General features: G+C 37.4%; 1 protein-coding gene across 4 annotated transcripts in view; it reads right to left on the bottom strand.

The window, feature by feature from the left end:
• RPRD1A (regulation of nuclear pre-mRNA domain containing 1A) overlaps positions 1–23,822 on the bottom strand; it is a 47,010-nt gene that overhangs the window by 11,622 nt on the left and 11,566 nt on the right. Inside the window, exons 2-7 of one of the 4 annotated variants that reach the window (XM_068396483.1) lie at positions 23,601–23,730; positions 22,785–22,891; positions 22,610–22,704; positions 21,506–21,632; positions 21,232–21,407; positions 18,020–20,057 (exon numbers count right to left, since the gene is read on the bottom strand). In XM_068396483.1, the coding sequence (XP_068252584.1) occupies positions 20,046–20,057; positions 21,232–21,407; positions 21,506–21,632; positions 22,610–22,704; positions 22,785–22,891; positions 23,601–23,730 (647 nt within the window). In that variant the 3' untranslated portion in view covers positions 18,020–20,045. Of the gene's footprint in view, positions 1–18,019; positions 20,058–21,231; positions 21,408–21,505; positions 21,633–22,609; positions 22,705–22,784; positions 22,892–23,600; positions 23,731–23,822 lie in introns of those variants that run through there. The other 3 variants (XM_068396481.1, XM_068396482.1, XM_068396480.1) reach the window with 3 other exon arrangements.

Below are 23,822 nucleotides of genomic sequence, written 5' to 3'. Positions count from 1 at the left end.
TGAGCAAATGTGCTCAAACAAATATTCAAGTTGATACTCTATACAGATAGAAAGGATAAAGCAGAACAGTTTTGAAAATAAGAAAATTAAAAAATTAAGTGGCTGCAGGCTTAGCAATAGCTTCTTAAAGTTTCACCTACTCAGAAATGATCTGAAGGAAATCCAAATTAAAGGATATCAGGGTTCAACTGTAAAGGAATATATGAATGAAAATTTTTGATGGTCTATTAGAAAAAACATGCCTTTAGCAATGCATTTAAGAACAGTTTCGTGTAAAGTCTTCAGGCTCAAATACTGACTACCTAACAGCTGAACTGTAAAAAGTGTGTATGTCAGACGCACATTCCTCATTCACGCAACCCTTGCCTGCAGGTCATTACAATGGTCTCAGTTCCAACTTCAGATTCCACATGTGGAACTCATCTTTCTAAAGCTAATGCCGTGGGTGTCAAACCACAAAAACGTGGACTTTGATGTTCATTATTTAACAGAGATAAATGGACATCTGAAAGTATGAAAATTCTGTAAAGCCAAGACTACATGCAACTATTTTGAAGATGAAAAGCAAATCTGAGAATGAAAGTGACACTGTAGGTCACTAGGTAGGGGATTTACTTATAGCTAGCCAAGAGACAACTGTTTCACATCCTTTTGTCAAAGACAGGTCTACACTGAGTAGAAGCGTGAGACCTAGTTTTATTGTAGCAAGGCTAAGTACTAGTAGCTGTCTAATCCAAGCAGCAGAGAGCTTAAAGCAGGCTAATGTATACAGCTTTTGCAACTGCAGTATAGAGCCACTCACTATTAACCTGTGAGCAAGAAAGAAAATAAATGAGAAGTGTTTGAATCAAAAGTGTTTTATTGACCTCAGATTGGGTATTAGCTATATTTCAAGTGAAATAAATAAAAGTAATACAGATAGAGGACCTCAACTTTCTGCTACAGGTGAGCCCAGGCTGTTGACCTTGTTCATTTAAGTGAGCTATCCATGCAGGTCTATCTGTGCAAAAATGGTCTTGGACATTTTGAACAAGCTCTTAAAACTAATTTTTTGGTTCATAAATTAGTCCTATCCAACCTGAAGAAACAGCTGTGAGGACAACTACCTTACAATTCCAGAACAGTGTTACCTGAAGAGCACGTGGCTATTTCTTAAGGAGATTTTAAAAGAATGGTTCTCAAAATAAGCCAAGAAATGCCAGGGGGTCATCCAATGTGTGCACACTCGTAATAAATTTTATCAGCTAGACAGTTTCATATTACACTTGTCAGCTTATTCTCACAATTTCATCAAGTAGGTTGAAACATCCATTTTAGAGACATGGATTCTAAAGAACAGGCTTTATTTACAGCTCAAAGATAAGCATTCACAAGCCTGCTTTGCTTTAATGATTGCTGAAAGTGCTAAGTGTCACTGGAGAATTGAAACTATAGTTTACGTGACTAATGAGAATAATTATCTGTGTAAGACAAACTGTTTATATGCTGCATGGTAATTTTGTTTTTCTCTCCTTTCATGAGTGTGAAATAGATACTTCAAATGCAGTGTTCAGTGATGGGGATGGGAGTGTGAGAAAGGAAAAGCTGGAAAGGGGGAACTACACAGCAGTCTTAGATATTCTGACTTACTTCTTGAAACTGCCCCTCATATGTCCTGTGGGAGTATCTCCAATGAAAACTCTACCATTCATGAAGCAAGCAAACAACCGCACCCCTTCGACAGCCAACAAGGAGCAGTATCTTAATTTCCTAACAATGCACATAGATACAAGTTCTATCATTTAAAAAAAACAGTGCTTACCCTCAAGCTTTAGTATTAAAATATTATGATGAGAATGTTTTGCATAAGGGAAGTGATACCAATAGAGAGCACAGAGCAATTACAAGAGAAATTCAGAATGTAAAAGCCTCTTATCAAACAACCAATTTCAGGCAGCAAATTTGGCAGACCCACCCATTTTTGACATTATTTACCCAATTCTGAATTGCTCAAATAGCTAGTTTTATTTTATAATAAAAAGGGTGTAAAGAGAGGTTGTCAGGGCAGAAATGATGAGCAACCAGAGAAGAAAAACTATAGAGAGAAAGCAGAACACAGAACAAGTAAACAACATTAAAAAGAACAAGGGAAGACATTTACAGTGTTTTTCCTGAAGTTTTCTTTCCCATTATGAACTATTTTCCTCCCAAAAGCCTACAGCTTGCAATAACCCCACTAACACACATCTTTCTGTGATCTACTGATAAAAGAACACATGTATCAGAGGTTAGCAATCATTTCTATCTGAAATGTCTTAGCTTTTTAAAGCATCTTTCATCCATTCAAGCCACCTATATTTCATTAAAAGGTCTTTAAAATGATTATCCTGGTTTATATAGAAGCTCTAAGAGAATCTGTGGGGTTTCTTGTTTTGTAGGTCTATATTTCTATCCAGTTGTGGATGAAGTGACCTTGGAAGATCAGGTCATCAGGAGAACATAGTAAGTTAAATGTTGTTAAAGTAATTTATTACTAAGATACTTACAAATGAAATCACGAGTAATTCAGTAGATGTGTTACAGAGGAAAAATGCAAATAATGTAAAAAATTCTTTCATTCTTTCAATTTTCATTCAATTTTTAATAAATGTGTAATTTTGGAATGGAGGGGAATACAGGGAAGAATCATTGTTTGCAAAGTACAGCATTTAAGATATTCCTTATAGAGATTCTAATGACTGAGATTTCTGACTAATCAGGAGGTAGTAACAAAATATCTAAACACAGTTACTCTTCTTCATCAGTTCCTTTACTGTATGTCTTAAACTAGTTATTTGGGTTTCCAGTGTTGAAAAAAAATGGAATTATACAAAGCAGTAAATCACTTAAATTCCCTGTTTTGCCATGTGCTTCTTGCATCTCAGTATGCAAGTCACTTAGGTACATTTTCACCAGGTACATTACCCTGGGTTTTTCTGTATGACAGACATTCCGAATTTCTCTTTTATTCATACACCTCACTCTCACAAACTTGATACTGTTTTAAATTTGCATCAAAGGTTCCAGAGAAAAACTTGGGCTCTACTTCCATTTGTACAGCCTAAAATAAGAACCTAACATCTTTTAAAATATTGTTTTTCCTTAGAATACCTCAGGAAAGCAGGGAAGTATGTGGGTATGTGGGTTTTACCAGATTTGATGTCCAAATTGCAAAATAATTATATATGTCTCATTCTGTTGGTGAGCTGCTTCAAATTCCCTGAGAAAACAAGACCTGAAGTAGCAATGGAGACTGTACTCTTGCTGCAGAAAAGGTCTTACCATTGTGGCAAACTGAATTGAATAAAAATTGAATATACGTGGCCTGTAGGGCAATTTAAGAACTTTTAAAATACTTGTCCATCTCTTCCCTACTTGTTCTGTAAACTGTTAAGACTGGTGTGTCCATAAGCTCATGCTTCCAGATCTCTCATAAACATGAAGTTTGAAAGAAAAAATAAAAATAAACTACACCTAGCATCTGACGACTGCGTCTTCCATCGAGGGAAACAAAACCAGCAAGTCTAAACCTGCAGTTGAAGTTCAGGCAAGAACTGGATCGACGGGCTGGCACAGCAAAACTAGCCTGCCAGGACATGTTTTAATGTTTCTAGTCTGCTGAACGTGATCAGTTGTGGGGCAGAGCAAGTGTTTATACAGAACAAGTAAAATGCCCTCTGGGTATGTTTTTCCAGCCTGCTATGAGGTAGAAGGCTCAAGTATCAGGCCTAGGTATGCCACTTCGCTTTCACTCTGCAGTGCAACTGTCATGCAAAAGGGGCAACATTTCCCCCATGTAGGAGGGGAAACATATGATAATGAACAGCACTAAATCCAAAGTACACTTATGTTAAACGATTTATGATTTAACCATGACTTATAATAAAATATAAAGACTTGCACCCAAACTTAAGATACCATCTTAAAGAGTGACCGTAAAAGTAATCATACATTCAAATTTTTAAAAAAAATTTTTTTACAGGGCTCGCCTTGTAAAGCAAAAAGTAATTTCTCTACTGGCACCCTGCAGACAAGGGGTAACGGTTTTAAACTGAAAGAGGGAAGGTTTAGATTAGCTATTACGAAGAAATTCTTTAATGTGAGGGTGGCGAGACACCGGAACAAGTTGCCCAGAGAAGTTGTGGATCTCCCCTCTCTGGGAACTGTTCAAGGCCAGGTTGGATGGGGCTTTGAGCAACCTGGTCTAGTGGAAGGTGTCCCTGCCCGTGGGAGGGGAGTTGGAACTAGATTAAGGTCCCTTCCAACCCAAACCATTCTATGATTCTATGATCTGCGAGTAAAAAAATCAAGCTAGCCAGGCACCACAAACTGAGGGGCCTTAGTAGCCCAAATGAGTCCCTCAGTGACTCCCAGCCAGCTCTAGCATGTCCTCGATATAGCAAGGGGAGCAACATAGCAAGAAGAGCCTCCACTGAGAGGGCAAGTAACTGCTGATGGTGCAGAGAGAGCACACCTGCCTGCTCCCGCCCCCCCCCCCCCCCCATCCCCCTTCACAACTAAAAAGAACAAACTACAAACCCTGCTTTTGCCACTGTTCAGGGAAAGCGACTTACTCGCAGCTACATTATCAAGAGTCAACACAACAGGGCCAAGTAAAAACAGAAAAAAAACCCCTCCCCACAGTCATTCATACACAGGTTGAAATCTGCAACTGCGTCAGGCATATTTCATTACATTTCCAGATGAACTGAACTTTGGAGGAGAAAGTTCATTGTGCAACGTGGCAAAAGCTGTGTGACGTAGCATAAAGCATGCTAGGTACTCAACTACTGGAAGAACAAGTGTTGTTAAACACATACGTGCCATGAAAAGAGGGGGCAACATGCTTTAACATATAAGTCTGTATGCAGCAGCATAAGAGAAAGCTTTTCTGCCATTAAACTTTCTGCAGACTGTGTAGAACATGTCTCCTGTGGAAATTGTTTTAATGCAAGTGTGGACCTTGCAGAGTTGTCAGAACTGTACAGTATCCCTCCCTCGGAGTGCAGCATGGAGAGCCTGCCTGCTGTCCCTCACAACAGTTCATCTGTGTGTTTTTCACCAACAGCTTTGTTTTTATTGGAGCTCCAATGAAATTCAGTATTTTCCAGCAACTTTCTCCTACTGAAACTTGGGCACTGGCTCACATGCAGGACATAAATTTGCTCTAAATCTTAAACCATATAATACAATTATGATTTCTTAAATTAAATGCTAAGCCTTTATCAATTACATTGAAAGATGCAAATCTGGAGTTTGTGCTCAGCACTTCATAATTGAAGATAGCTAAAACCTAGATTATACATCTCTGTCTTTATTACTTTTGGTATTTTTAAGAGTAGCTTCTGTAAACTCTCTTGCTCTTATTACCTAACTGGATGTCAGCTAATCTGGCACCAGAAGACAATGAATACTCACAGGTAACTTCAAAACTGAAGTTCAAGTGATCAGGATTATTCTACAGCCCACATAGGGAATTACCTTCAGAAGCCCAAGAAATATCGCTTACCATTTAACAGAAGCATAAAGTTAAAACCTACAGCTGCTATTAGGTGTGTACAATTTTTCTAATCATGTTGCATGAAAAGAACATTAATTTTCCACAGACTATGGTGGCTGTTATCCAGCATGGCTTCAAGGATTTGAGGCTAGGATATCTGCCAAGTTGTACATGCATACACAGAGCGCAAAGGACACGAATGGAATAAATGAGATGCTCCTAGTCAGCACAGTGACAGGAAACTTCTCTATCTTGAAATGTAAGATTTGAAAAAAGTTATGCTAATAATCATTTTATGTTTTGCACATACATCAAACCAACAGATTTTCAACTACCTGGCTTGAAAGCAGTTTCGTGATCCTTTGGAGTCCAATCTTAGTAACACTGATTAGCCTGATAATAAAGCAGCACCCCTCTAGAACTCAAGGATTAGCACTAAGTGTAACAGCTCTACTGGAGTGTGGGTTGGGAATAAAGGAAGGTCTCGGTGTTCCACAAAACTGGCCTGGATTCTTCTCTCCACATAAGACAAAGGATACTAATCAGCCAGGAGGTAAAAAAAAAAGAAGTTTCAAGGTGCTTTTTGTTCTAGAAATGCTGAGAACAGGGGTACAGAATGGCTGCAGAAGAAACAGCCCATTACATTTTCAATGGCATTGGGATGACTTTCACTTACAGGCATTGCAGCAAGAGAATACATTGACAACCCACATAAATTACAGGTGAGAAGCTAGCTAGGAAACAAAAGGAGAAGGGTTTTAAAGATTACTTTCCAGAGGATAGCCTAGTCACGTTAAATTTCTCGTTGCTGTGTTCTAAGTCAGCACTATGGCACAAGAAGAAATCCAGAAAAATCAGGAATTATTAGTTCTTGAGAGGAACCTGTCTAAAAAAGTTCATGCAGGTTTGCCAGAACCAAACCAGTGTGCAGTGACTGTACTTTCTGCTTTTGGTTTGTACCTGCATCACTGTTTGTGGTTTATACCACAATCTTTCAGCCTTAGGGTAAAAAGGCTTTGAGGTAACATTGCTGAGCAAGGACACCTGATTTCTTTTACAGATAAGAATATTAAAAATAGGGACTTTCTACTCCTACATCTTCAGATAATGCCGTAGCTAAGCACGGTAATTGTTTTATGGTCAAGAGGGCAAATTAATAGGTATAGACATGAACAGAATTTAATTCTCTCCCCAGAGGTTGCATCTACTATCATCCTATGCCAAATGATGGGTTTCTCTACTGAAAATGGCACTCAATTCGCTACGTGACCTGTGACAGCAAGCACAAGAAACACCTGGCTTTCACGATGGCATGCTAAATTGTTTTGCTGAACAGTCAGTATTTAGCAAAACATTGCAAAAAAATGACAGTGTTACAGCTTCTAGATCTAAATCATTTAAAACTAAAGGTTGTTTAATGTACCACTGGTTTAAAAACAGCAGCAGCAACAAAAATCAACACCACCACCACCAAAAGGAAGTTTTCCTAGGGCAGAAGGCAGAAAATGGGGAAAGAGGAAAACAATTTACTGGCACCCATGAAGTATCTGTCGCTTACATTGGTTATTATGGAATCATAGATGAGTGAAAGACTGAAAAGATATGGCTGGATACTACCCATCAAATATCAGTTTAACTAAACTCCTGATTTTTTCTGGATGCCAAATTATTATCAGTATCTGGGAGGCCAAGTCCTCCAGAATAAAGCTGGTGCAATGATGGCACAACTTGCTCAACTTATCTATCAATATACTGACCTTATAAAGGAGCCACCACCTTTTGACCACAGTTCACTATGGCTCATGGATATCAATTATCTCCATCAGAAAACAGGTAACTTAAAATGGGAGATTTTATGATGTTTCTAGAATACATCTAGAATTCAACCAGGTTTCACCTTGATACTCTGAACTCTTAGGCAACGAATAGCACCAGATTCAGCTTCAGCTTTACTGTTGAGTCTTGATGTGTAGGATAGCAAAGATGCAGTGGAGAGAGGAAAAGGAAGAAGAGATTCTATACAAGTGCAACGTTCTCAGTGTTTTCTTAGTGACCATGGTTTGAGGAGAAAGTGATAGTGCAGAAAAGATGAGATAAAGCAATGGGTCAGATTACAAACAGTGAATTAGGATGTGACGCAGGAAATGACTGATTTCCTATCTCCTGCCCTTGCAGAGTCATTCCTCCTACTTTGGTAGTTACTAGCAACCTAGAAATAAATCACATTAAAACTTTGTGTGTTTGAAACATTGCCAAGGGTAACACGAGGGAGTTATACCATCTGCTCAGTCTTCTGCCTTCTACTGTCTTCACGATCAAAGGGTTCACATTTATTAAGATAAGGATAGCTCTGAGGCTTGTTTTTGAAGAAGTTACAAGGAGCTCAGCGCTCCACATAAAATTCAGTAACTTGTTTACAGGCACAACTCTGGAACAAACAACTGATGTTGTCCCTCTACCTCCTTTGCTGTCTGATGAATGAAATATTTGGGCTAGAGTAAAATGAACCTTATCTGAATGCTATTGACTTAAGAGAAACAAAGCATGAAAAGAAACACATAATTAGGAATGGAAAGGGGTAATGATAACCTAACATTTGAGGAACTAGAGCAAAGTAAGTATCTGCTTGACCTCTAGGACCACAGTCAGATGTAAATCTTGCTTCCCCAGCCTTCTTCACATTGTTTTATTGCTATTTTTGACATGTCGTTAATGTGCTATTTTCAGAAGTGACTTCAAAACAAAAATCTTCTGAATGGTGGAACTCAAAATCTCAAATGCTTATCTCCAGCTTTCAATTCTGTGTCTTTCAAACCTTGACACTCTCCCTCTTGCAATGTAGTAACAGAGCAGCCACTACACATTTCCTACCCCCAAACTCTGCATGCAGCAGAGCGTTAAAACCATTGCATGTGCTGACTGCAAAACTGAATCTCCACATCTGGTTTACAGGGCCTCAAAGATGCAGCAGCATACAGAAGTCTGGTTTGGATGCATGGGGAGAAGGAAAACTCGCTGGCAGATCAAAGGCTTAATTTTACAGTGATTTCTATCTATTAGTTAACACTGGCCTACACTTGAATCAAAGACTCTCAGAACAGCTTCAAATACTTCAGGACTTGTGCTAAATCACAAAATACTTATTAATATTCCAGCCCTCTGGTCCACATATACTGTAACTTCTACAATTATTTTAAAAAGCATGTGGCATTCTTCCTACTTAGCCTTCTCCCTCACCCCCGCTTCCCAATGATGTGTATGCTATGGCAAACCCAGCTATGGAGAGAGAACTGATATCTTTTGCACCAAGAAACCAGTCTGATGCAGGGAGATAAGGCTGGGGCCAGATAATGCTATTAACAGTAATTTATTTCCTCAGAGTCCTTATTTTGCCCACTAATAAAACCACAAAACATATTTGCCTCTTACATTCACTAAATTTTCTGCCTAAAAAGTCACAGTATATTTTTCTCCTGCCTATGCCTCTCAAAAATACTATTCTCATTGGCTTAAAAATTTTGGTTTTTTTTTTTGTTAGTGTAAAAGTGTGGAAAAACAAGTAACTAAAATTCCTTTTTGACACTTAGAAAACAAAGTGTTCCAAATATCCCCATTTAAATATGTACCATCCCATTTCAAATACTGAAGCTCTTCTTCAATTTGAAAAAGTTATGACAGTAGATTTTTCTTCATTTTCTTGATGGAGCAGTGTACTTTATTTCATAACCGTGCAAAAGGGTTTTTAAAATCAATTTGAATTAATAATATATTTCTAAATTACCAAACCACTGAGAATTAATAACCTGCCATGAGGTCAATTTCACAGATGAAGAAAATTAAACAGAAATGTTCTTTTATGAAAAACAAACAAGAATTTAGTCTAATAGTGAATCAGGCAAGAAAATAAAGCAGTTAGTGATGTTGGACAGAGCAACTCAAAACACTGGCTCTTCAGCCTAATACTTTCAGAGAAATACTGTTTCAATCATATTATCATATGCAAATATTTTACACCCTCAGTAGTACCATTTATTCAAGATGAGGCAGCACAGTGGTAAAAGGATGTTCAGAGAATGGTGATGCTATTTAATTCCTGTAAAGAAACAGCTAAATCTCCTAACACCATCCCACAATTAGCGCAATTCTCCACCCCGCAGTAACTCCCACCCAGTGTGGCCCCTCCAACTCTCCCCTCCCCATCCCAATATCCCTTGACGTCTTCTATGTTGCCCAACTATTGTTTTGGCAAAGAGCAGCAGAGGTCACGGCTGGTTGCACGCTACACAGGCTGACTGGATAGCAGACTGAGGGGAGAAGAGCTACTGAAGCATTCCTTTGGGCCTCTCTTCTATCCACTTATTTAGAAAACTAATTTTATCAAACTTAAAAAACTGAATTATTTTTAAGATTGTTTCCCTGTCAAGTGAAAGAAGAATTGATAGACTAGCAGCACGACTGCAATAGTCAAGTCTCCTGAGAAATTAGACTAGCACAATACCTATAAGCCTTCTATAATAGCAATTCACTCTCCCCTCTTCTGTGAATCACTGCCAGCAGTAGCTGAGAAGTGTTAGAAAAATGTTTGGCCCTCTCTGATCAAGTCAACTTAATGCACTTTTTATCTCAGAGCTGCATCTTCATACTGTATTAGTAGAATGAAATTCCAAGACAAAACAGAGTTCATTTACAGGATGTATACATCATCCTGAATTGTTTCCCTGTATTGTTTCTCCTTATTTCCACCATTTTTAGACCACAGCATTCCAGATTTTGGCAGTGGAAAAACTTTACCAACAACTCTGAAGATGACTAATCCAGTATTCTTTTACTTTTAGCAGAACTGAAAAACATCACAACTGTTTCAGCCTGAATGCAGGAATAAATGTACTCTGGCCATTCCTTTGGTCTACAATTAAATTTTAGGGCAAGGGTAAGGACCACTTTACACCCCTCTACCAGGTGATGGTGAGCACTCCTGTGACAAAGAACTTCTTCCATGTCTCCCCTTCCACAGCTAAGAAACTACTTCTCAGCAAGCACAACAGATGTGGAATGTGTTGTTTCCTTATTGCTGCTGAAATAGGTCTCCCAGTTGCGCTCTCACTTTTCCATTACACCCCCCAGAATAACTAATGCATACAGCTTCAAGAGACAGCCAGTAATGAGTGCTGGTGTTTTCACATTGTCCTCAACCACGTTTTAATTCATAGCTTCCAAGCTGTTCCGCCCTGCAGACATCTGTACCATACTCCTCTCAATCAGGGAAATCTAGGTATGAAGAAAATAATCCAGCTTCTTAGACAAGAAATTTTGAAATAAGGTGCTAGAAAAAATAAATAAGTTTGTGTGTGTATAAACATAGACACGATCATAAATCTCAGCTTCTAATTCCAATCAAAGCATGAAAGAACACTTCTACCAGGTAGCTGCAGCACCATGTAAAAGCCCTGCAGTTCTCCTCCTCATTCCCCTCCTCAGCATTTTGATTCAGAGTACATACATTGCATGTGTTTCGGTATGGAGGTAAGCCTTCCAGATTGGCTTCTCCAGGGAAAAAGACTATAATTATTCTTGGAGATTAGTCTTCAGAACCAGGCCAGTATTAATTAAACTGCAGTTGCTACTACCTGAAAAGAAACATTCTTAAAAACTCTGCATTTCCTCTGCATGCTTTAACAGAAGCATAAAGACCATTTTTAAGAACTGAATTTTCCAGCAACAGCCCAGCTAAGAGAAGCATTATTTTCCCTAACGGTTTACATCTCTTCGCATCTGGGGCTCTATTGCTCCATGAAGTGGCCTACTATTCTTTGAGCTCTTTAAAACCAGGAGTAGCTGATTTTATAAAATGTCTGGATTTGATTTTATTTTTTGAAGTAAAATTCCCCAGGTTTACTATACTGACTTAGACATTGGTGTGTGATGTTTTTGATCTATAAAATTCAGTTTCACTTTGAGTCCTACTGAACAGTATTTCTGCCCTCTACATTTAGCCTTAGCTGAAAAGATATGGAAGTTCATAACTTCCATGATGTGCTACTTAAGCAGAGGTTACTTAAAAAAAGCACATTGGAGAGCTACTGGTCAAACAAAAAGACCTCACTACCATGACGTGTTAAAACTCTACCTGTTGGCTAGTGTTCGTCTACTTACTTGTACCTTTATTAAGAAGTTCACATGGAGAATTTATAATTAACAGAAAAGATGAAAGTGTTCTTCAGACCATCAGTAGCTATTTGAAAAGAGCATACAGACCATAAAAGATATCTGAAATGGTCACAATAAACCTTGTGACTGGTTTAGTAGTACCACTGCATAAGATTATCATGAATTTAAACTAGGGAAACAAAATAGTTTTGGTGCCTGATTAAAGCAGCTCAACTATGAGCTCATTCATTTTGATTCATACGAACTCAAATAATTTTGACAATGGAATTATTAAAAATGATCCTTATCTTGGTCATGCAAGTTTCATATGAATTCTTCAGTATTCTTTTTATTTTCAGTGATATTTTACCCATAATTGATGGACTTAGTAACAGATAAATTTCAAGTCCAGCTCCAGGTTTCAAAAAAAAAAAAAACAACCAACATGCAATGTGCACTGTCCTTACATATCACAAAACGTTGAAGTATTCTGAAACAAGAATATTTCAACTCCTAATAGAGCTTTTTAAAATGCAAATAGGTTTCTGTCACAAAGACATCACCTATACTTACTAATTAGTTTGCACCAATTAACGTTTCTTCCAGTAAGAACTTCACCTTCCCCTATGCTGATATTAAAGTACAACTAATAACAAAAGGTAATATATTATTTCATTAACAGGCTCTGAAACTATTCGCCAGCTCAGACTATCCCACAAGCAGATAAATTATTTTCCTATGTATATGTGAGGACATAGGTAAATACGAGCACTCTGCCCAAGATCTACAGTAACTACACTGGATTTAAATTTTCTTCCAATGCTGTCTCATAAACAACTAGTTGTTGTCCACTTGTAGACTATTTCCTTGCTCTGCACATTCAAATTCTTCAAAAAGGTATCAGCCCTGTCCACAAATGCATGAGTGCTACTACACTCTGCATCAGATTTTACACATATCACTTTTTCTAACACTATGCTGGTTTTAAGTGGAAACATCAAAAGTTTGTAACTAAGATGGAACGAAATCTACGCTGTGTTGTTTCAGCAAGGCTGAGGAAAAAAGAAAGCTGATGTTCTAGCCATTTCTCATCTTTCTTCAGTCAGAGATTCCTAAGAAGCACTCCTTGTCAGCCCTTCCAACCAAGCAGTCAAATCATATCAGAAGTGCAGCAAAAAAAAAAAAAAAAAAAAAATCCAACTACAGATATAGGTCATAGTAAAGAGTAACTTGTGTGGTGCTTCCTTTGAACTTCACACAGAAGCATGTTAGACAAAAAAAAATTATAATAAAGTTTCTAGATCTTAATGATGGCAGAAAAATTTTCCAAGTGTAACTTCTGAGTATCAGCCTAATCAGACACAGGCTTTAATTACGGCACAATTTAAAGAGAACAATAAGGAGCCCAGCATTTGAGGTGAACACAATTATCTTCCAATACACATGGGCTTATTTTCCTGTAAACAAAAGTATCAGAAGACATTAGCTAAAGCAACAGATTTCTATTCAGTTTGTTTATACAAGTCATCTCAAGTTGTGGAGCAGTTTTCCGATAGCTTCCCTTCCCTCTTCCTTTCCATCCACAATGTTCAATTTCTTTTTTGAAACTAGATTGTTTCCTTTGTAACTCTCAAACTGAGTGAGAAAGCCCAGTGTCTAGTCTGTGTAGTTACATTTTGCAGTGAGTTTTACCCAACAGCTGCTTGTCATTCCAGTGTAGTCTTGTTTCTATGTAGAGTTTATAGTTGCTTCAACAAATAACAATTCAAAGGCAAGTTTCTAGTTGCAGGAGGGATACAAGCAGGGTTTACAGTTCTGATGACTTTGTATTCACAATAAAGACTAAAAAAATACATTCTTAAAATGCAATAGGTCTAGTGACACGAAAACCAGGATTTTAAAAAAGTCTAAACAGCAACAGCATTACTGTGGGAAATTAAGGTTTGTAGCAAAGGTGTAGTCTTAACTTGCAAAACTAGATTGCTACTACTGACATAAAGAGTTGCTACAGCATCAATATATCTTCCATCCAGTTGCGACTTTTTTCCTTCCAGCAAACATCTGATCAAAGCAAAGGGTACATTTGCTGCAGAAAGCACCAGACTAAGTCACTTGCCAGTCTACAGTGGTCCTTCAAAAACTTAAGTTCTAGACAGAGCACTGATTATTCCTCTCAGATGTTTGCGCAAAACCTGAATCCATTACATACCTGCAAAACTTGTTCTTCTGAGGATGACATAAATAGATCCATTCATTTTGGTTAACAGTATCAAGTGATGGCTTGCAACAGCCAGGAACATTCTATCTAAAAGTCTCACGAACAGCAAGTCCTACCTAGATAAGACCAGCATCTTCTCTTGGTACTTTTATAATGAGGAATTCAAAAGGTACCTCAAGGGTATTATATTAAAGTACGTGGTATCTTTTTTTTTTTCCTCCTTTCAAATAAAAAGTAACACGTAAGCTGCAGAGTGAAGGTTGAAAAGAACTCTTCACAAATATTAAGGGTGAAATTGGTAAAAAGTTTTATAAACACAAAAGTTGTAACATTTTTATTACCCTGTTTCAAAAACAGAGAATCTTCAATGTGACAAGCAATGCTTTAAAACATTCAACTGAAGCAAAAGGTTATCCTTACTTTACAAGGATGAGCAAAGTATAACCTACAACCTACCTGCTCTATTAGAAAAGCTAGGATTTATACTCAAAATATCTGGTAATTCAATTTAGAAAGTGGGAGTCTCCAAGCATTTCTGTTGCTCTGAATGACAACATAGAGCTCTGAAAGATGTCTACTACTCTTTCAAGTACAGATTGAGAAACTACATACCATGGTATCTGAGGCAGCAGTTCTTAAGACACAATATGAAAAAGGGATATTTATTGGTCAAGTACAGAGAGGTTATAAGTTTGTCATAAGAAATGGGGCAAATAAGCATTATTCTCATAAAATGGGTACAGCACAGAGGAACAAAATGCACTGACCAGTTGACTTTGCTTTGCTGTGTTTGACGTAAGGGCTGCTGTTCTCCACTCCAGTCCAGCAAATTACTTCTATATAACTTAACCTATACAACTGTATCTCCTGCCACTTTTTGGTATTGAAAAAAAAAAAAACCACTCATGGAAACAGAAGAACAACTACATTTAAAAGATAGGCTACCAAACTGTAAGCATGCTTAGCAAGCCTACTTCTATTACAGGTAAGAGGTGCAACCTGTGTCTCATTTGAAAGATCCCCTCACATTCTTTAACTTCTAATCTAATAAACCTTAAGGAGAGATGAGTATTGTAGTCATTGCTTAATTCTCCCCAGTCACCTTCAGGGAGATAATCCAAACTACTGAGTTTACTGAACTTTGGTTGGTAGGTTTTTCAGGGGTTTTGGTTTTGTTATTTTTCTTTAAAAAAAAAGAAACACCACACAAACAGAAAAACCCCAGTGACTGTATTCACTAAAGGACTTGCACTGTGGAATTGAACTTTAAGATCAACAGAGCATTTATACTACACAAAGCACCTCAAATGGCCATTCGAAGCCAACCTACAGGCAAAGGCTTTGAACCAATCTATATAAATCTCTAAGCGTAGGGGCCTGTTTCTGAATCCTATTCCCTTTTGTACAGGGTTGGATGGGGAGAACTAGAATTAAGAGAATCCGTCCATTACAGATCCTTAGCCTACCTTTCCCTCCTGATGGTTAAGAGCTACATACATTTCTCTGAAAAACAGTGAAAGTTACTTAAAATTGGCCCACAAAAGAAAATAATTCTGGCAAAGGTTCTCCTCCCTTTTTTATTACAAAGGGATCCACAGTCATGCTCCCCTCAGCCCAAGAATATCTGGATCAATTCAAACACCTCTTTCAGTAGAAGTCATATACTACTCTGAACTGGAAGTACTGTCAAAACCCAGCTTCAATTTCCGAAGCTATAATCTGGAATAGAAATGAATGCAATGGTTCATAATGTCTAAAGAGACCACACAACATGGTCTGTTTGGTATCACTACTTACAGGGAGTCTTCTGCTGCCTAGCATGTATCAGAAGATCTTAAAGACTCAAAACAATCCTGACGAGTATGGATGAACCTTATTGCCCACTTCCTGATATTTCCCAGCTACCAGTTCTGTAATCCTTGGACTGTTAGCAGCTGGTACAGCACAACTCAGTTCTAATTCAAGATTAACTTGAGTTACTGTGCTGCTGCCACATTTAGGGAGTTGTAGATCACCTACAATGCTGCGAACTCCACCCTATAATAAAAAGCAGTGCAGGATTCACACTACAAATCAGTCTTCCTCAACTTCAACCAAAGCTCAGCAAAATACTTTAGCTGCTCAGCTGCAAGGTTATGAAGAAATTAATCCCAATTATTTTAAGTGGACTTGAAAAGTATGAAGCATGACTGAATGTATTACTCTTAGTTCATCTGTCACTCAAATAAGCTAGCATTCTAAGGTACTAGGTAAGTATAAGGGGTCTAAAGGAAAAAAAAAAAAGCAAGGAAAGCACTACACCCTGTGATAACATGAAGGCCATGGTGGAGGGAAACAGCAGACAACAGTATCAATCCAGTCTTGTGCTGAGAAACCAAACCTAAACACAAGAGGCCTGTTATATCACTGCCATCCCTAAATTCTTTACTTAACATATGTCTGCATTTAAAACGATTAAGCTTGGAACAGAACAGGGGAAAAAAAAAAAAAGCCTTTGACTCCAGAGCTACAGACTAGGATGACTAACTGCTTGCTGTTTACCTGTAAAATGCCACAACAAAATTAAACCCTTTAGGAAGACAAGTTAAGCTATATTGAGCTATAAAGCTCAATCATGAAACAAAAGTGTATTGAACATATAATATTCTCTCAACATGCTAAGAAACCACAAAATTATAACCAGATGTGAGTGTAAGGATATGAGTATTGTTTATAAAGCTGAAGAAAATAAGGAATGCAAGATGGCAACACCATCAATAAAAGTATCTTAATTAAATGCAAGCTGCTAAAACACAGCAGGCTTCCCAGAGTAGCATTTCCTTCATAAAAATTTGGATTTAGTGACAAGAATGTTCCCCAATTTAAAGTGGTAACTTGACAGAAACACTATGTAAGAAACTGGGTCATCCAGTACACACTAAATGTAGCAATGCCATATTTTCCCATAACATGAAAATGAAGGTGAGAGAAGGCTGTCTTGTTTTTCTAGAAAAAGGTCATACGATCCCCTGCCCACACTGGTTAATAAGTCGTGTAAGATTTTGAACTATCAAAGAATTTATTTAAAATTTAGTAAGAGTCTATTTACTCTGTAATCAATGAGATTGTGGAAAAGGCAAAAGCAAAGCAATATGAAAAAACAGTAAATCAAGTACTCCTCTTGTTCATGTCATCCGTGTATTTTTAAGGCCACGTTAGTTCTAGAAAGTCTACAGGACAGTCTATCACAAGGAGATGAGCACACCTGGCTATTAATTTATGTATACCTAATTCTCTGTTCCTGCATCACATAAAAAGCTCTTTTTATCTGCCTTCAGTGAGATCAACAGGCCAATCAACATTTCTGTTGAAAAACTAGGGGATGGGCAGGGAGGTAGGAGGGGGACACAGTGAGGAAGCAGAGAGGGAAGAGTCAGCCATAGTAGACCAGGAAATCGTAATAGTTCTCAAAGTTCTGAGGAAAAAAGGGTTCCTACAAAAACATTTCTGCAAAAACCTGCATTTTCTCTAACAGATATAATCACATCTACCTATAAATCCTATACAAGTTTCCAGATACAGCTACAGTACACTGAACCTTAAATATTTATACTACTGTAAAACTTACAAAAGTTAAGGGAAAATGCTGTTTAGGACAATCCTAAATTTGAGGGGGGCTCTAAAGGGGCATAAGAGCAGTTATACATCTGTCACCTATATACAATTTAAGATAGATGTACATTAATAAAATGAAAGTTCTTTATTGTGCTTGTGATGGAGAAGTTCTACATCCATCACTTCTCATTTCTGATGTTCATGTAAACCCAAGAACTAGAGTGTAAGTTAAAAAGTGAAAAGTCTGAAAAATTCTTGTTTTCACAGCTCTTTTGGTAATGGCAGTTTCAAAGCAAGTGACACCAAAACTTCTGCATTCAGAATTTCAACTGATTTAACCAAAAGGACTTGTGAGTTTTAGGAACAACCATGTGAAAGATTTAATCTTCAAGAAAAAGGAATGACACTGGATAAGTACTTATCCACCTCAGGCATAAATTCAGTAATGTTTGTGAGAATATAGATGAAAATAGCAGAGTTTGGGTATGAGTAGTTACAGAATTCCTCCTCTTCAGTTTTCAAAAACAACAGACAATACAAGATTTTGATTCTTAAATTTATTTTTAGCAGGATGTGTGTACTAATGGATGGTGACATCATTAGAAGATAGGTCCATGTCCACCACCTGCAACAGAAGCTAGACAGATGTTAAAGAAACCAATTTAAGAGTTAAAGACGACACTACTTACCCAAAGCAGACTTAAGAAAGTCACGTACTAAGCAGCACAGTTAGCTTTTGATGCAAACATGATAGCTCATATTATTTATCTGTTGTCAAAATTTCCTGTCAAGATTTAATGCATACATTACCTTGACTTTGATGGGAATCATGGATTTCTGTTTAGAAATAACTATCAGAGAAACTCTTATTTTTAAGAAAGTACTCATGGAAATATTGGTTATTCAAAGTTACTTACCTGTAAATTTTCTTCAGAAGATAAAAGATCTGCAAATTTAGGTCTAAAGCTCCCATCTAAAGTTTGAAGTTAGCAAGAATTCACTGGGAATTCAAATTATAATACTGTTAAACCAGATCAACAGCAGGTAACATTTCCAGATTCCACTGAGAATACAACCACTTGTTTCTGACCATACCTGTGTGTTTGACAAAGCAATAAGGTAGAATCTCAGCAATATACTCACAGATGGGTGATACTAATTCACAAAGAAATGAAGACTTGGTATGTTACAACCCAGAGACCATGTTATACTCAAAAAAAGTCAATAGTCAGAAGTCTTAACACAGGAAACAAGCTTGTCTAAAACAAATTAATTTCACCAGAAATTAAACCTGAGCAGCAAAACCTAGGGACAGACAGTTCAGGAAATACATTCTCAAAGAATTAGGTGTCAGGCCCTTTCCCAATGTTATTTCAAAATGAGAAACCAAGAAGCAAGGCTCAATCTGAGGTATGGTATTTCCCAAGACTGTACAAACAGAGTCCTTGCTTCAGAAAACAAATGCATCTGGCTACATGTATTTGGTATTTACATCAGAAGATAGCCATTTCTTAAAAATAAAAAGAAAAAAAGAAAGAAAACAGAAACTAAGTCAGCTGGCCCTATAAACAGTATCATGAAGATATCTTGATCTTACATTTCAAAACTTCAGAATGTTTATCAGCCTGCACTTCCCAAACCAAAAGGCACTACTGGTAGTGAGCATAAAGTCACTTCACTCATCTTAACACAAGTTTAGAAGCTTGATTTTAAGGTTCTTGTTCTTCATAATCTCTTGGTTCATAGCTTTGTTAGTACTTTGGGTTGACACCATCTTGGCTCACAGTTCTTTCTTACTAACCTGCATTTATACCACACTACTCAACCTAAAAACATTCTTACAGTATGCCTCAACATCCTAGGAGTTCATCTGTTTAAAAAGAGAGTGCTACAGATACTGAAGACTGGTTCCTGCTTTCTGAAAAAAGACCTCTGAAACCAGTCTGAAACTGGGAGTGTGCTGTATTAGAATGAGGTTCTTTAATAGTTTAAATAATTCAGCCAAGAAACCCAGTTTTAAGGATGATGACAGCCTGGCAACAAGATACTGCTTTCTCTTACAGCTATGAACTCTTTGATCTATTTATATTGGGAAATTAAACTGTTTTGTATTTGTTGAAAACAACCAACAAGAGTGGAATCTGTTCATAGCTGCACTCCATTTGTAATTTCTGATTAATTGAGCTCTTTTGTTTTTACAGAAGTATAAATCTGTCTGAAGGACTAAGTCACTGCCTTTTGAGCAACTCAGTATCCCAGTGGTCTACTATAACTAAACAGGGTCTAATTGCTGGTGATGATCTACAAAAAGGAGTGTCTCAAGACAATCAGTCCCACACTGGTACTGTGGGAACTTGTCCTTCAAACACATCACACACACAGAGGGAAGGTAGGGCAGGTGATTAAAAGCTTAAGGCTTCTTGTTGTTTACTCTTCCAAGTCCCATTGTGCAGCTGGATCAGTTGCTACTGCAATCAGCACTACCGTGCGTACCATCTATCTTATGTGAAGTTGGTCGATACTCTTCCCACAGGATAAACACAGCAAAGTTGACCGGAAGAACCTTCATCAATTGCTTTTCTGTGAGGCACAGAGCAACGGAAGGAAGTCAGGAAATAACAGTAATCTAGGAATGACAGAACTGATCTGAATGATCACTTCAGATACACTGTGAACAGCATTTTCCTGCACAAAGACACTACAAAATCTGAAATCAAGTTATGAAGTTATAAAAGGGTAAAGAAACCACAGAGTGAAAAAAATGTTCTTGACAGGCCTGTATGACATGAAACCTGAACAGCAATTAATTTGTGCACCATGTAAGGACTACACGCATATGCTGCGGTTACAGGACACCACAACTGTTCAGCTATCTCCCCTTGCAAAAGAATGCAGCTTCAGTTCTATTACTGTAATACCCAAGTCAGCGCTGGAACCTATGTCTCAAAGCTGAGACAAGGGATTTGGGAAGCAATGGACATGAAATTATGGACCTATTTAGGATACGGGGGATGTTCAACAGGAGGCTTGACAGTATTATGCGGTAGGAAAGGAAAACAGATGACTGGTAATAGCAAAGAACGGAATAACTTAGGGGATCATTTGCTCATAATGAGCTGTTCACTCTGCATCCTTCTTTTATTAGTGACTTGTCCTGTCCTAATGGTGCTCGTGCTACAAATGCTGCTAACTAGCTGTGTTAGAGGCTGTAGAACCTAAAACTACATTTTACTGGGTTTAACAGATGCTTGAGTCATGTTAAAAAGTTGTGCTGAAACCAGTAATTAAATTCTTATCCTTTAAGTGGCTTCACAAACCTACAACTACCAGAAAGATTATTCTATTCACAAAGAGGATATTATTAAACAATGTAACACATAACTAAGACTGACAACAATGAATGAAAAGAACAGGAAAAAAATTACTCTATGATGAATTAAGTTTGTACCATTCAGGATAAGACTTTCTATCCACACTACTAAAACTAAGTCTGTACATACAATGAAGACTGAATAGGCTAAAAACAAGAAAGACAAACACTGAAGTGATTACAGTTGTAACATTACCTAATGTTGAGCTGGTTTAATAGATTTAGAACACGAGAACCAAATCTTGTTAAAAATGTGCTGGAAGCAAAGACCTAACAGTGGCGATTAAACATTTACCTTTGGAGAGAAAATTTGTTTAGACAAACTAAAAACATTTGCAAGAACAAGCTTTAGTGAAGAATGGACTAAAACAAAACATTACGCACTTCCAGCTTATGTTCTTTCTCTGCAAGGAATTCTTTTTGACATCGGAGAAAGTCCGACAACATTCGAGTTAGCTGTTTTCTATCATCTATTTCAGCTGCCAACCTGCCATTGTAATCCGCCAGCAACATACATGCATCATCTACCATTTTGGAAAGTTGCTCTCCAGATTCCTTATCTAAAAAGCAAGCAGAGAAAAACAAGTAAAGCATGATTTCATTATACACTGTTACATTCTCAGAACAGCATTTCAGTTACTGGATCCCCAACCCTCACCTGTTATTCTGTCTAACAGGGACACATCTTGGACCTCTAGAGGCAAAGAAGCTATTCTCTGATGAACTGCTGCATCCCCAGAGGCAGCATTTTCTAGTTCTTGTAATGCTCTAATGAGATCTGTGGTCTGAAAAAGGCATGCAAGATTGAGAACTAGTTTAAATAAACAGATCCTAGTACAAAACAGTATTTCACAATAAGCTTATGGAATCAATGTGATGGTAATTTTAAAAGCATTTATGATATCAGCATTACAGCAACATTCTATCCTCTCTCAGACTGAAAACAAAACAAAACTAGGACATTAATTCTCAGAACAACATTGCAGTGTTGCTAGTTTTAAACATCACCTTCCTAAAACAGATTTTTCATTTAAATTCTTGGCATAGGACTACTTACAAATCTTTTATTTTTGACAGTAGTGATTATTTTACAGTACCTTTCATTTTACTATACATTTGTGAAATTATTTTTCTTGTAGTTTTGTTTCACTATTACATCAGACTACATCAGTGCGCTTCTTTTGGAAGTAGGGCTGATGTTCATAGAAGCCCAGATGTCTGCTACAGAGAAACATACTACACTGTGATTATTTGAGGACAGTCTTTCCTTGCCACAACAAAAAGCCTTTTGAGATGGGGCAGTACCATAACTAAAAATCCACAAGAATTATAAAAGCCATAACAATGCAAGGTAGACAAGAACTTTTCCCGACCATCACAATTGCAACATTGAGAAATATTTTATTGACAAACTGATAATAAACTTATTCTAATACATATATTACTGGTTACCGCCCTGGAAACCAAATGAGAAACTAAAACACTGTAGAAACTAATGCTGAAATCCTGATCTGAACAAAGCTGGATATATAGTTCATACATTCTGGTTTAGTGTCAAACTGACTAAAGTTACAGCGTACTCAACTTCTTAGCTCCGCTTGTAACCTAAAGTACTGTGAAGAAAAGTTTCAGGTGTACTCACCCTTGCTCAGAAACAGCACCTCATTAAAAAGAAAAACAGAGACCATTCAAAAACAAGAGTAACTGAAAAAATCTATATCAAACCATATGCAAATAAAGAATTTTATAAACATGCTTTTACCTGTGGAGGGTCAGTGGGAGAACTTCGAGGTGAACAGTTATTTTCATCAACTTTTATCTGTTCATATGTGCGCTTCCTCACCTTTCGGTCTCCATCTAAAAGAAAACACAGAGGAGTCAGAGAAATAATATTTCAAACAAGAGACTGAATCTTCATACACACACAAAATACTTACACAAAGCTTGCCTAAGTTGTTCTAATACATCATTTTCATAAACAGACCTTTCTTCCCAGATAGAGAGCACTCGGCCAAGGTGTTTCTTACAACTCTCATCAGATTCACTGGTACAAGAAAAAAAGCAAAAATCAGCACTAGGTAAAAGTACAGCATTGCTGTATGATCATCTTTCACAGAAGGACCTTGGCATACTTTATCAATATCAAAGTATCAGAAGTCCAATAATCTCAGAAAATAATAAAATCATGTTTTAAAGAAAAGAAAGCAAAGACCAGCTCAGGATGTCTTAGCAAGCACATAAAAAAAAGCCAACGCCCAATTCCCTCTTTCTGTTTGCTTGCTCAACCCATAGATCTGTAGGTCTGTAACCCTATTATGCAAACACTGCAATTAGGTTTGTGTTGCTTCAACAGCTGTGCACCGTGTAAAAATAATTCTGTATCAAGACTCTAGGATCCTCACGCAATGAGATGAATGGCTGCTGGGAAAAAACAAATCATGCAACACTAGTAATGAAACATATCAAACTGTTGTAGCATATAAACACAGACTGAAAGCGAGTCTTAATCTGAGGCATAGTTACCAGCTTTCTAATGCAAAAGGGACTGAATGCAGATGAATTTACAATGTAACTTCATCCAACAGCGTTAAGACTATCCAAGATCAAAAGAACATTGAATAAATTAAATTAACAGGACTTCAAGTACAGAAATAGCACACAAAGACTAGCTGGGTCAGAAGAGATGAACTGAGGACTTCTCTAAATCCCCCTCAAATACAGTATGATGGACACTGCACTTAAGTTTACTGTACCTTGAAACATGCTTAAAAGCCTCCACTATTACTGGAGCAAAGTCTTTCGTAAATTCTGGTCCTTTCCTTTTGCTGTTCTGTATGACATCATTGGCCAAGTACAGGAATGTCAGCTTCCTATTTGGTTTTGCTAATAGAAAGAGTGATAAACAAGAATAATTAGAAATTTTAGTTCCTCCAACTAATACCTATTTATCAACATTTATACTAAACACAAAAAAA

The sequence above is a fragment of the Nyctibius grandis genome, chromosome 3 (genome assembly GCF_013368605.1).
Source record: "Nyctibius grandis isolate bNycGra1 chromosome 3, bNycGra1.pri, whole genome shotgun sequence".
In the NCBI taxonomy this organism is placed as follows: Eukaryota; Metazoa; Chordata; class Aves; order Nyctibiiformes; family Nyctibiidae; genus Nyctibius; species Nyctibius grandis.
This window is presented reverse-complemented; position numbering and strand designations above follow the sequence as displayed.